This window comes from Brassica rapa, chromosome A05 (genome assembly GCF_000309985.2).
Source record: "Brassica rapa cultivar Chiifu-401-42 chromosome A05, CAAS_Brap_v3.01, whole genome shotgun sequence".
In the NCBI taxonomy this organism is placed as follows: domain Eukaryota; kingdom Viridiplantae; phylum Streptophyta; class Magnoliopsida; order Brassicales; family Brassicaceae; genus Brassica; species Brassica rapa.
This window is the reverse complement of record NC_024799.2, coordinates 9,965,602-9,978,508: the sequence shown is the minus strand read 5'-3', so window position 1 is coordinate 9,978,508 and position 12,907 is coordinate 9,965,602. Positions and strand designations below refer to the sequence as shown.

General features: G+C 35.3%; 2 protein-coding genes across 2 annotated transcripts; both read left to right on the top strand.

Moving 5' to 3' along the window:
- Positions 1–8,324: 8,324 nt before the first annotated feature.
- Positions 8,325–12,531, top strand: LOC117133932. The gene is made up of 4 exons (XM_033291100.1): positions 8,325–9,502; positions 9,573–10,116; positions 10,193–10,292; positions 10,359–12,531. The coding sequence occupies exons 1-4, from the start codon at positions 8,458–8,460 to the stop codon at positions 11,037–11,039; spliced, it is 2,370 nt and encodes a 789-aa protein (XP_033146991.1). The 5' UTR covers positions 8,325–8,457; the 3' UTR covers positions 11,040–12,531.
- LOC117133937 lies at positions 11,851–12,533 on the top strand. Its single transcript, XM_033291152.1, has 2 exons — positions 11,851–12,071; positions 12,141–12,533. The coding sequence occupies exons 1-2, from the start codon at positions 11,904–11,906 to the stop codon at positions 12,447–12,449; spliced, it is 477 nt and encodes a 158-aa protein (XP_033147043.1). The 5' UTR covers positions 11,851–11,903; the 3' UTR covers positions 12,450–12,533.
- Positions 12,534–12,907: the final 374 nt, after the last annotated feature.

Sequence of the window (12,907 nt, the reverse complement as noted above, 5' to 3'; positions counted from 1 at the left end):
GAGACACACAACTCGCTCTCGGAGCGACCTCTCGCAGCGACCCAGCGAGGTCGCTCCCGAAGCTTGGAGCGACCTGTCCAGAGCGACAGGGAGAAGTCGCTCGCCATCTTGGTTCCCGGAGACAAGAAATCGCTCTCGGAGCGACCTCTCGCAGCGACCCAGCGAGGTCGCTCCCGAAGCCTGGAGCGACTTGTCGGAGCGACGAGCCGAGGTCGCTCCGCGCCTATTATCTGCTCGATTTCTATTTTACTTAAGGGCCTTTTGGTCATTTCATTATGCACGTTTTGTACTTGGAAAAACCTATGTTTTAAACATCTTTTGTAGCCACCAGAGGCAGATTATCTTTTATCTTTTGATCTATTGAGAAATACACAAGAACTCTCTTGAGAAGTTCATCTCTTGGGTTTTGATTTGTTATGTTCTTGTGTTATTGTTGATTTCTTATCTATTTCTCTACATGATTAATCTGAAATCCAATATGGGTTTAAGAGGAATCATGGAGATTAGTGAGTAATCACCTTTTGAATTCATGGGTTAGGGAGATTAAGGGTGATTAGGTTAGTTCTAGGATGTTTTAGTGTAGATCATTCTTGTTCCTTGCTAGTAGAGTAATCATAATGCATCTTCTGAGTTGGCCACTCAGTTGTTGATCCTTAGGCATTTCTCACCCGAAAGGTGTTCGATGAAATGCCCGAGACAACTCTCCTAGGCTTTTAGTATACTTTGCCAAAGACATTTGTTGTTAAAGGTGCTAAGATAGCTAATAGACTTGTTAGTAATGATTGCTTTCATATTATTCAACCAAAGACATTTGATGTTTGAGATATGTTAGCAAATGAGCATTCATCTAGACATAGAGCTTGCTTAGAATTGTGTCTAGGCTTAAGGTTGATAGTTTGATTGATCATTTGCCATCCTTAGTTCGATACTTGATCACCCAAGGTCTAATCCCTATGCCCATGAGTTCTCTTTTCCTTTAGTCAAGAAAGTATCATTCTGTTATTGCTTTCTAGTTTTAGTCATAGCTTAAAACTCATCTAAATCATTGGTTGCACTTAGATTAAGTGAGTACTTGCATTCTCAGTGCTTTGATATCCCTCAGAACTGGTTCGACAATCATTTATACTACAACATTTGTCTTAGGAGCCTTGAAAACTCCTAACATCATCTAACTTTGTTAGTGACTCAGTTGTTACTTTCTTGTTCAAGAAATAAATTGGGTAATCAAATAGCTCTATCCTTTGATAATTCCTATAATATGAAATCACATTAATATAATATTAATAATATAATTCGAATTAGATACATTGGACTCGCGTGATTCTATAGTTCTTTAATACATACATACCTAATTCTCTCAGAGACTTGTATAAAGATATAGGTGAGAAGGTTTTTCTCTTTCTGTTAGTGGTAGTTGCGACAAAATGCAACTACACATCACATGAAAGGTCATATTCATTCAATCTTCAAATTATTCTTGAACCTAATGAACCCAGGTTGGATTCTGTGCCTCCTATAGATTATAATAGTGTTAATGTTGTTACTTGTTACTAGTATTATATAATTGTTGGCAAAAGAGAAAAGTTGACTTGAGGCTTCAGCACACCGAAATCAAAACTAACTTGGTAGATTATGTTGTTAGCGTTCACATTTTTGTTTTTTTAAATGTTTGCAACTTTAAGAATTTGTCTTATAAAATCATAATAATATACTCCCTCCATTTCTAAAAGATCTACGTTTTAGAATTTTCACACTTTTTAATAAAATATATTAAAATTAAGTTATATATGAATAGTTTTTTTGTAGTTTTATATTTCATATATTTTAAAACCAATAAAATTTTAAAAAATATAATTAATGTTCTTGAACTTCACAATTTTTATTATTTGTTAATAAAAATTACATTAAAAATATAAAATATGTATATTTTTGAAACAAAATTTTTTTTAAGAATATAGATTTTTTAAGAACGGATGGAGCATACGTTAAAACAGCCCATATAGTTATCAAATCCCATTAACACAAATTTAGCTATATGCTGATGTAATTGTCATTTATTCTGGTGCTCAATCATCGGTTAACACAATACGTTGGGGAAGATCCTCGTGTTTTCCCTAAAATCTTTTGCAACTTGCACCTTGTCTAAAACTAAAAGTATATATGTTTATGAATATACCATCAGATTTAAATCCAAAAACGGCAACATGTCTTTGTTTAGGACCAAAGAACCATTCTTGCATCAGGTGGCCTTCTATCGCTTTCTAGCATAAGATTATATCTGGTAACTATAAACTACTACAGTGGGTGAAATTAGTAAAATGTTGTTGTTGATTTTATTTAATAGTTTCATGATAGCTGCATTTATGACAAAAAAAACTAGGTGACATTATCTTTTAAACGTTTGTTATATCAACCGAGTTGAACCACCAAATTAATTCGATTTGATTGATTGAATCTTCTGATAACTTGAGATTATTTATAACTTTATACGTAACAAAAGTCAACTTTTTTGCTAAACGATTTATTTAATCAACCAACAAATTGGCGACTCAACAATAAAATATAAAAATGGTATCGACGACATCTTTTGAAGCAAAAATACATTATAGGGAAACCACAAAACAAGAACAGTTTCTTTTGTGTTCACCCCTAGGGTGAACTTGTGGATCACCTAGCCAATAATAATTTAACAATTTAATTTTGTATTTGAACAAAAGACAAAAACAAAAACAGAAATAATATTATTCACCAAAAAATAATAGCAAAACATTTTTGCCAAGTTATATTCTGTTTATGAAACAAAATAATAAAAATATTATAAGATAATATTATTCTCCAGAAAGAAAGAAATTTCTTTTTGATTTTGTTAACGCCATCAGCAAATCCCTAAAACTTTAAAACCTAAACCATAAAGGTTAACAACCATAAGATTTAAGGCTTAGGGTTCATGGTTTAGCTTTTTGCTGACGACATTACGGTTTTGGGGATTGCGTTAACAACTTTTTTTCTTTTCCGGTAATTAATATTATTTTCTGATTATTTTTTATAAACAAAATATGACTTGAAATTTTTTATATTAATTCTAGGGTTTAGGGCTTAGGGCTTAGGGTTTAGGGGTTAAGGTTTAGGGTTTAGAATTTTGATGATGATGTTTTGGGTTTAGAGTTAAAGGTTTTAGGGTTTTGTTTACAATGTTAACAACTTCAAAGTTTTTTGGGCAATTAATATTATCTTATGATTATTTCTTTTCTTTTTTCATAAACAGAATATGATTTGACAAATTTTTATTGTTTATTATTTTTTGGTAGATAATAATATTTTAGATTTTTTGCTTTTTCAAAAATAGAATATGAATTATTATTGGAGCAAAAAAACTAAAATATTATTATCTACCAAAAAATAATAAACAATAAAAATTTGTCAAATCATATTCTGTTTATGAAAAAAAGAAAAGAAATAATCATAAGATAATATTAATTGCCGAAAAAACTTTGAAGTTGTTAACATTGTAAACAAAACCCTAAAACCTTTAACTCTAAACCCAAAACATCATCATCAAAATTCTAAACCCTAAACCTTAATCCCTAAACCCTAAGCCCTAAGCCCTAAACCCTAGAATTAATATAAAAATTTTATATCGTACATATCGTAATATAAATATGAGTTATTCTTGGATTCACCCTCTAGGGTGAACCTATAGGTTCACTAACCAATAAGATTTAGTTATTTCAAATCCGATATCTTTTAAAAAAGGAAACAAAATATTGTCAAATTATATTACGTTTTTAAAATTAAAAAAATACAAATAAATAAAAATAATAGTAGTTGCAAAAAAAAGTTTTCAAAAAAAAATTAATACTATAAACAAAACACTAAACGCTAAATCTAAACCCTAAACCCTTTGGTAAATTTTAAATTCTTGAATTTTTAAAAAAAAATATTTTTAACACAATCAACAAAACACTAAACCCTAAATCATAATCCTAAACCCTAAACCCTTGGGTAAACCCTAAACCCTTGGGTAAACCCTAAACCCTTGGATAAATCCGAAACTCTTGGATCAAATCTTAAACTTTAAGATTTATGATTTATTCAAGAGTTTAGGGTTTAATATTTGTTGGCAGCGTTAAAAATACTTTTGAGAAACAAATTCTTTTTTTTTTGCGATTAAAAAATCTTATTTTTGTGATTAATATAATTTTTATTTTAAAAATATAATATAATTCGATAATATTTTGTTTCTTATTTTAAAAGATACTGAATCTAAAAGGACACAATCCTATTGGTTAGTGAACCTACAGGTTTACCTAGGGGTGAACCCAAGAATAAATCTATAAATATAGCCCTAAACACAGGTTCATCCCAGGGGTAAACACATAAAAAAGCCAAACAAGACTCTTACATATCACACCTTGATACCATTCCTTTATCGTACATTTCTTTTAATATTCTTTGAGAAATATTAGCATAGCCAATATTTAACCGATACAAGTTTTTTTTTTTTTTTGGTAAACTTAACCGATACAAGTTTGGATCTAAGCTGCAATATAAAATTGTTACATGAGGATATTTTATGACAGAATAAAAGAAACAATAATATAAAAATTCCAATATTGAAAATCACATTTGAAAATATCTCAAAATATCTCGTTTGCAATATCCATCCATTTTTGTGTGAAATACCAATATATAAAATTTTCCCAATAAAATTGCTCTAATGGCCAAACCACACGTCTCTCGTTTGATAAATGATTACATATATGGGAGGATTTATTGATATAGCGGAAGAGTCTGGGACAAAGGTATATATTAAAGATCCGTAAACACGATATGGTCAGATAAAAAAGAATAACCTGTGTGTTCAAAAAAAAAAAAAAAAAACCTGTTTTTGCTAGCCCGTCGTTGTTATGCTAGACATCTTTATGAGATGCTCACGCAGATCTATCCTGTTCCACTCTCATAGTAAGACATGCCGCTTAGAGACCAAAAGAACTTGTTATATTTCCCATGTCTTTACACGTTACAGTTTGGACTACTTTGGTATGTCTTTTACACGTTACAGTTTGATCGAGGTCAGTGGCAATATTATTGGACTAGTCCAACACAATAGATCAACCATCGGGTATATGTTCTTGACTCTATTTTTTCTGGTCTAGTTCTTAAAACATTGATCTAAATGGGAGACAATACTGTCGCTATCACCACTCTCCCCATTCCGTTGGTTACAATTACATCTTCTTTGACACCCCTAACCAGAGTTCAACTCTCTTTAACACCAGTATTAAATTCTATTTTTAATGTGGGCTATAGCCCTAGTTTATTTTAAATCCGATTTGTTTTTTGGCCTATAGTTTCAATATAATTTCTACCGTTTTAGTTTGGACCAAAACTCAATTTAATATATATATCACATCTGTATATGTCACTACAAGAAAACGTAGCAGTAACAACGGTATTTTACGAGGAAATTATTTCCTCGTAAATTTACATAAGCTTTACAACGCAATTACGACGCGACATGACTTCGTCGTAAACTCGATGGTAATTTACGACGAAATGTATTCGTCGTAAAGTTAATGTAAGTTTACGACGAAAGTACGTGGAATGCAAAATAGTTGTAAACGTTACATCGACATTACAACGAATCATGTTACCGTTACATAAAGGTGAAAACGTGTATTGAAAGTGCTTTAACTTACCTAAGTTCGTTGTAAACGCGTTGTAAATTTTCCATGTAAAATCCATGTAAAACTTACCATATTTCTCTATATATATGTCATTTCCCACAACTCTCTTCCTCACAACACACAACTCTCTTCCTCACAACACACAACTCTCTTCTTCTCGAACCACCAATTACTATTTCGAAGATAACGATAACGAACATGAGTCATTCGTCTGTCTGCCAATTCAGTAGAGCGATAAGGAGAAAATGAAGGGAAGTGAAGTTGGTTTATACTTGAGTGAAACCTCCGACCATCGTCAAAGGTTCCTCTCAAGTACAAACCAGCTGCACTTCCGTCCACTTTCTCCTTGTCGTTCCACTGAATTGGCAGACAGACGAACGACACAGGTTCCTTATCGTTGTTTTAGAAATAGTAATTGGTGGGGTAACAACGCAATTACGACGAAACCAAATTTCGTCGTAAACGCCATGTAATATTACGACGTAAGTACGTCGAAAATGAAATTTTACATCGATATTACAACGAATTAGAGATGTCAAATGGGCGGGCTATAAATGGGTGACCCGTGTCCAAATCGATATGGTCCAAAATGGACAGACCCAGATTAAACCATAATTAAAATTTGTCCAGATGGGTGAACCCAATTATATTCATGGACAATATTGGGCTTAACCACTTGGACAATGGGCGGCCCAATAAACTTAAATGTCTAGGGTTTGAAAAATTGGGAGAAAACACAAATCACCTTTTTTTTTCTTCCCGTCTCACTCTTGTGTTTTTTCTTCGTGTTTGATTCTTCCTCTTCGAATCATCGTCTTCGATTTTTTCTCTTCGAGTCCTCGTCTTCGATTCTTCCTCTTCGTGTTCGATTCTTCTTCCTCGTCTTCGTTCTTCTTCAATTTTTTTTCGATTCTTCACCAACTTCTGATTTCATCATCTCTTAAGATTTGATTTTTCGTGATTTGTGTTATGGGTTTTCACTATTAGCTACTGATTCGTATCATCTACTAATATTGTGTTATGGTTTATGTGTTAAATAGATCGGTGATTTGTGTTCATAACGAAGTTGGTGGCGAGTCTGGCGACTGTTTCTGTTTCCGCAAGTCAGACAAAATTACGAATTTTTTAAACTTATCTTGAATTTTTTATAACTTTGAAACATGAAGTTTAAAACTTAAAGTTTAAGTATGTGACATCTTTAAAATTGAAAACTTAATAATCTTTAAATTTTTAAAACTGAAATTATGTTGTTTACATTAAATGGGCGTATGGGCCACCCATGGATAGCCCAACAAATCATGGTCTTATTTGGTTATGGTCGCATTTGGACATGGTTCTATTTGGGCTTCGACCAAAATTATCCAGCAAAAAAATGAAACCCATTCGGACACACCCAAACCCGCCCAACCCGCCCATTTGACATCTCTACAACGAATCATGTTACCGTTATATTTAGGTGAAAAACTTATCGAGTTTCGTTGTAAAGTCGTTGTAAAAAAACTATGTAAAATCCATGTAAACTTTCCCTTGTAAAATCGTTGTTATATTTCAACTACCCAACTCGAAAATTTCTCTATATATATGTCATTTCCCACAACTCTCTTCCTCACAACACACAACTCTCTTCCTCACATGACACAAACGGAAAAAAAAAAAAATTTAAAAAAAAATAGTAGAAAAAATGGTCGGTGGCGGTAGTATTTACGAATTACGAAGTTGGATGTATTTGCACAAAGATTCCGACGGGAGAGTGACGAATGCATTTCTGAACGGGCTAGAGACATTCATGCACCAGGCGGGCTGTACACCGATCACGCAGGAAAGCGGTAAGATGTTCTGCCCCTGTTCAAAATGCAAAAATTCGAAATTTGCACGTAGTGAAACTGTATGGAATCATTTAGTAAACAGAGGATTTACACCACAGTATTACATTTGGTATCAACATGGAGAGGGTTATGGGGGAAATGAAGCTAGTAGTAGTAATGCTAATTTTGAGGATGCTCATCATAATGAAGAACCGAATCATGTGCATAATGAATATAATTATCATCAAGAGGAGCAGATGGTAGATCATGATAGGGTTCAAGATATGATTAGTGATGCATTTTTAGAAACAACTACAACAATAGCAGATGGAACTGGAAATGTAGAAGAACCTAATTTGGATGCAAAAAGATTTTATGAAATGCTAGATGCTGCAAATCAACCAATCTACACTGGTTGTAGAGAAGGTCTCTCTAAATTGTCTCTAGCAGCTAGGATGATGAATATTAAAACGGATCATAATTTACCTGAGAATTGCATGGATGCATGGGCGGAGTTGTTTAAAGAGTATTTGCCAGAAGACAACGTGTCTGCTGAATCTTATTATGAGATTCAGAAATTGGTTTATAGTCTTGGGTTACCCTCGGAGATGATTAATGTTTGCATCGACAACTGCATGATCTACTGGAAGGAAGATGACAAGTTAGAAGAGTGTCGATTCTGCAAAAAACCACGATTCAAACCGCAAGGCCGTGGGAGGAATAGGGTACCGTACCAAAGGATGTGGTACCTACCAATTACAGACAGATTGAAAAGATTATATCAATCTGAGAGGACTGCTGCGTCGATGAGGTGGCATGCCGAACATGTCCAGAGAGATGGTGAGGTTGCACATCCATCAGACGCAAGAGCGTGGAAACATTTCAACAAGGTACACGGAGATTTTGCTACAAATATTCGGAATGTCTATCTTGGGTTATGCACCGATGGATTTAGTCCATTTGGAATGTCTGGTAGACAATATTCTTTGTGGCCAGTCATTCTTACGCCGTATAATTTACCGCCGGATATGTGCATGGAACAAGAATTTCTATTTTTGACCATATTAATCCCAGGGCCGAAGCATCCAAAACGGTCTCTTGATGTTTTTCTTCAACCGTTGATAGAAGAGCTAAAGCAATTGTGGTCAGAAGGGGTGAGGACGTACGATTGTTCCTTGAAAACCAATTTTACGATGCGATCAGTTCTGATGTGGACGATAAGTGATTTCCCTGCTTATGGGATGTTGTCTGGCTGGACAACACATGGAAGATTATCTTGTCCGTATTGTCTTGGATCCACGGATGCTTTTCAACTGAAGAATGGTAGGAAGAGTTGTTGGTTTGATTGTCATCGTCGGTTTCTTCCACTTGCCCATCCGTACAGAAGAAACAAGACATTGTTTCGACACAAAAAAATTGTCAGAGACAGTCCTCCTCCATATCTCACCGGCCAGCAGATCGAAGCGGACATTGATTATTACGGAGCTCAGGAAACAGTTAAGGTTGGAGGAAATTGGCATGTTCCTGGAAATATGCCTGATGGGTATGGTGTATCTCACAATTGGCATAAGAAGAGTATATTTTGGGAGCTACCGTATTGGAAGGATCTTCTCTTACGCCACAATCTGGATGTCATGCATATCGAGAAGAACTTTTTTGAGAACATCATGAATACATTACTTAACGTCCCTGGGAAGACAAAAGATAACAAAAAGTCAAGGATGGACTTACCTGATATTTGCTCAAGAAGTGAGTTACATATCAAGAGCAATGGAAACGTTCCTGTTCCCATCTTCCGGTTGTCATCAGCAGCGAAAACAACCTTGTTTGACTGGGTTGCATCGGAAGTTAAGTTTCCTGATGGTTATGTTTCAAATATGTCAAGATGTATTGAACGAGGTCAAAAGTTCTCCGGAATGAAAAGTCATGATTGTCATGTGTTTATGCAACGACTGCTTCCATTTGCTTTTGCCGAGCTCCTTCCAGCAAATGTCCACGAAGCACTTGCAGGTAATTATAAATTTATATATATACCTATGTTACGAAATGTTATTAATTTGATTCCTTTTAAAATATACAGCCATCGGAGCATTTTTCAGAGATCTTAGCACACGTACGTTCAAAGAAGAAGTCATCGAACAACTTCATCAGAACATTCCGATCATATTGTGCAACCTGGAGAAGATATTTCCTCCTTCATTTTTTGACGTCATGGAGCATCTAGTTGTCCACCTACCGTATGAAGCATTGCTTCGTGGACCTGTTCACAACGGATGGATGTATCCGTATGAGCGACAGATGAAACATTTGAAGGGGAAAGCAAGAAATCTTGCAAAGGTAGAAGGTTCAATAGTTGCAGGGAGTTTGACAGCCGAAACATCTAACTTCACATCATACTACTTTGCTCCAACTGTTCGTACGAGAAAAAGAGTTCCTAGAAGATATGATGATGGTGGAGTACCGACATCATATCCAATTGATGGTGTTCCTGACATTTTCTGCGAAATTGGACGGTTTGGTGGTAAAACGAAAGAAGTATGGTGGTCATGTGAAGAAGATAAACATAGTGCCCACACTTATATTCTGCTCAACTGCGAGGATGCAATGACCCGTTACTTTGAAAGGTAAATTTTTTTGTGAATGTTAATTATATGAATTGAAGTTAATTATGTATGATTTGATTATTTGTTCAATTTGCAGGATGTTTGTATCTCAAGTTGAAGAAGCAATACCAGGAATATCTGCAACTGATGTGGATACACGTAAAGATAAGCACTTTGTCAAGTGGTTAAAATCACAGGTAATATATCTCATACTATTATATTAATTAAGTAAGTGTTTAAGAATATATATATGTTTTTTGCAGGTTGATTATGACGATCCTTATTATCCCGTATGGTTTCATGAATTGGTTCAAGGTCCAGTTGCAAAGGTCACCACATCACCTATGTATTTCACACGAGGATTTACCTTTCACACATACGAGTATGGGAGACATCGGGCAACGAGTAACTACGGAATATGTGTGAAAGGTGAAACAGACTTTTACGGGATATTGCAGGAGATTATTGAAGTGGAATTTCCGGGGTTATTGAAGCTAAAATGCGTCCTCTTCAAATGTGAATGGTTCGATCCTGTTGTGAACCGAGGGATTCGGTATAACAAATTTGGTGTTGTGGATGTCAATTTTGGGAGAAGATACAACAAATTTGAGCCTTTCATTTTAGCTTCACAAGCCGAGCAAGTTAGCTTCCTTCCTTATCCTCGGCTTCGAACTTCCGGGATAAACTGGGTAACTGCTATCAAAGTTACACCTCGTGGACGCATTGTCGTTGGAGAAGAACCGCCCTTGCAAGAAGAAGACGCTATCACTGAAGTTGAGGTACCAGAACAACCAACTGATGAAATCCTTTTGATCGACCCGCAAAACTTTCAATATGAAGATATTCCCGAAGATGCGACAGATGAAGCACGTGAAGACGAGTTCGAGAGAAGCGACGATGATGATTGTAATGATAGTGATGAGAACGAAAACGATTTAGAGTGATGTAATATATGTATCAAATGTTGGATTTCTCTATTGTAATATTTTCTAAAAGAAAGAGTAAGAAGTAGTATGATATAAGATATGATGTTAGATGATATGTCACTTTGGGGTTTAGGGATTTCATTCTCGGTGTTTAGGGTTAAGCGTCGTAATTTCGTCGTAAATGGAAAAACGCGGGCCTGGTAATTTCGTCGTAACTCGAAAAACACGGGCCTGGTAATTTCGTCGTAAATTAAAAAACACGGGCCTGGTAAATTCGTCGTAAATGGAAAAACGCGGGCCTGGTAATTTCGTCGTAAATTTACGTCGATTTTACGACGAATCCTAATCTATATAAGGGGACGCCGAGAGCGAGGCTGCCTCGCTCATTCCTCCCAAATTCCTTTGCTCTCTCTAAGGTAAACTCTCTCTTCTCTCTCTCTTTTTTTTTTTTTTAAATTAGTTTAGGTGATTAGTTAGGTAACGGAATTAGTTTAGGTGATTAGTTAGGTAATTAGTTTAGGTGATTAGTTAGGTAACGGAATAATATTTTTATTATGTCGTAACTGATAAAATTTATTTTAATTTTTTTTAGATGGCTCCTAGAAGAAAATCCAGAGCACCTAGTTATAGAGATTTGTTTGGCGACGATGGTTCCGGTACATCTTCTTCCGGTCCATCGTCTTCTGGTCCATCATCCTCCACCGCAGTTCCAGACTCTCAGCCTTCTCAGAGAGTTGCTTGGAGTCCTCCTCCACCGCAGATGCCTCCACCATTTGTTTTTAAAATATTTATTTTAAAATATTCAATTAATATAACTTTTAATATTTTTTTTTGTAGTTGGAGAAGACGGGAGTCTTACCATCTCTGTCTGACCTATTCAAGATGACTCACGCCACATCCGACGGAGTTTTTGTGGATCCTGCATCAGAGAAACTCGCTCAAGCAGTGGCTACTCGGATTGAAGAACGGGAGACGCAACTAACTCAGGAGTCTCCCGATGGATTACCCGTCACATTGTCCACCGAAGAAGCCGACCGAATCTTCGAAGAGGTAGTACAACTAAAATTTTTTTTTTCATTATTTTTAATAACTATATTAATATATGTTTTAATTTTATAGCTGGCTCCTAGAAAGAAGGGCCGAATAGTCGGTATAGGCTCCGTTAACCAAGTTGCAAGGGCAACTTCGTCATACACTTCGAGACGGGATGAAGAGACTTCTCAGATGAAAGCTCGAATGGATAGCCAGCAGGTTCGTTTAGACTCTCTTGAGGATTTCCTAGACGTGATGGCCGTGGGAAACCCGGTTATGCAGAGAATGTTGAGTCAGAGACGAGCCGCTCTTGGGTTGCCAGTACGAGATCCCCAAGAGTCCGATCCAACCCGTCAACAGCCGAGCAACCCCACCGACTACTTCGATGATATGTAGTTTTTTTAATATTTTCGGTTTGTATTATGAATTTAAATATTATGACTTTTAAATGCTTTTTTATAAATGTTTTTTATTTTCATATTTCGTTTTAAAATTAAAATTATTTAAAATTCAGAATTTTAAATAAATTCAAATTTATATATATATATATTTGAGGTTAAAAATAATATTCAAAATATATTATAAAACGAAACGTCGATGTAGGCTCGACGTAAACATTTACAACTGATTACCGTCGAAAATAATTACGAGTCTTTTACATCGAAGATTTTACGTGGTCTTTACATCGAAATGTTACGTGGAGTTTACATCGAAATATTTACGAGGGTGTTACAACGAAAATGTTTACGTGTGCTTTACATCGAATCCATTACGTGGAGTTTACCACGAAATTTTACGTGTCGTTTACGACGAATCTCTGCCCTGCGCTTTACGAGGAATATATTTCGTCGTAA

Excerpts from the sequence above, each read along its gene's own strand:
- LOC117133932 (XM_033291100.1), top strand. The coding sequence starts at position 8,458 with ATGTCTGGTAGACAATATTCTTTGTGGCCAGTCATTCTTACGCCGTAT. Across the intron at positions 9,503-9,572 it reads TGTCCACGAAGCACTTGCAG|CCATCGGAGCATTTTTCAGA; the intron begins GTAATTATAAAT and ends TAAAATATACAG. Across the intron at positions 10,117-10,192 it reads ATGACCCGTTACTTTGAAAG|GATGTTTGTATCTCAAGTTG; the intron begins GTAAATTTTTTT and ends TTCAATTTGCAG.
- LOC117133937 (XM_033291152.1), top strand. The coding sequence starts at position 11,904 with ATGACTCACGCCACATCCGACGGAGTTTTTGTGGATCCTGCATCAGAG. Across the intron at positions 12,072-12,140 it reads CCGACCGAATCTTCGAAGAG|CTGGCTCCTAGAAAGAAGGG; the intron begins GTAGTACAACTA and ends TTAATTTTATAG.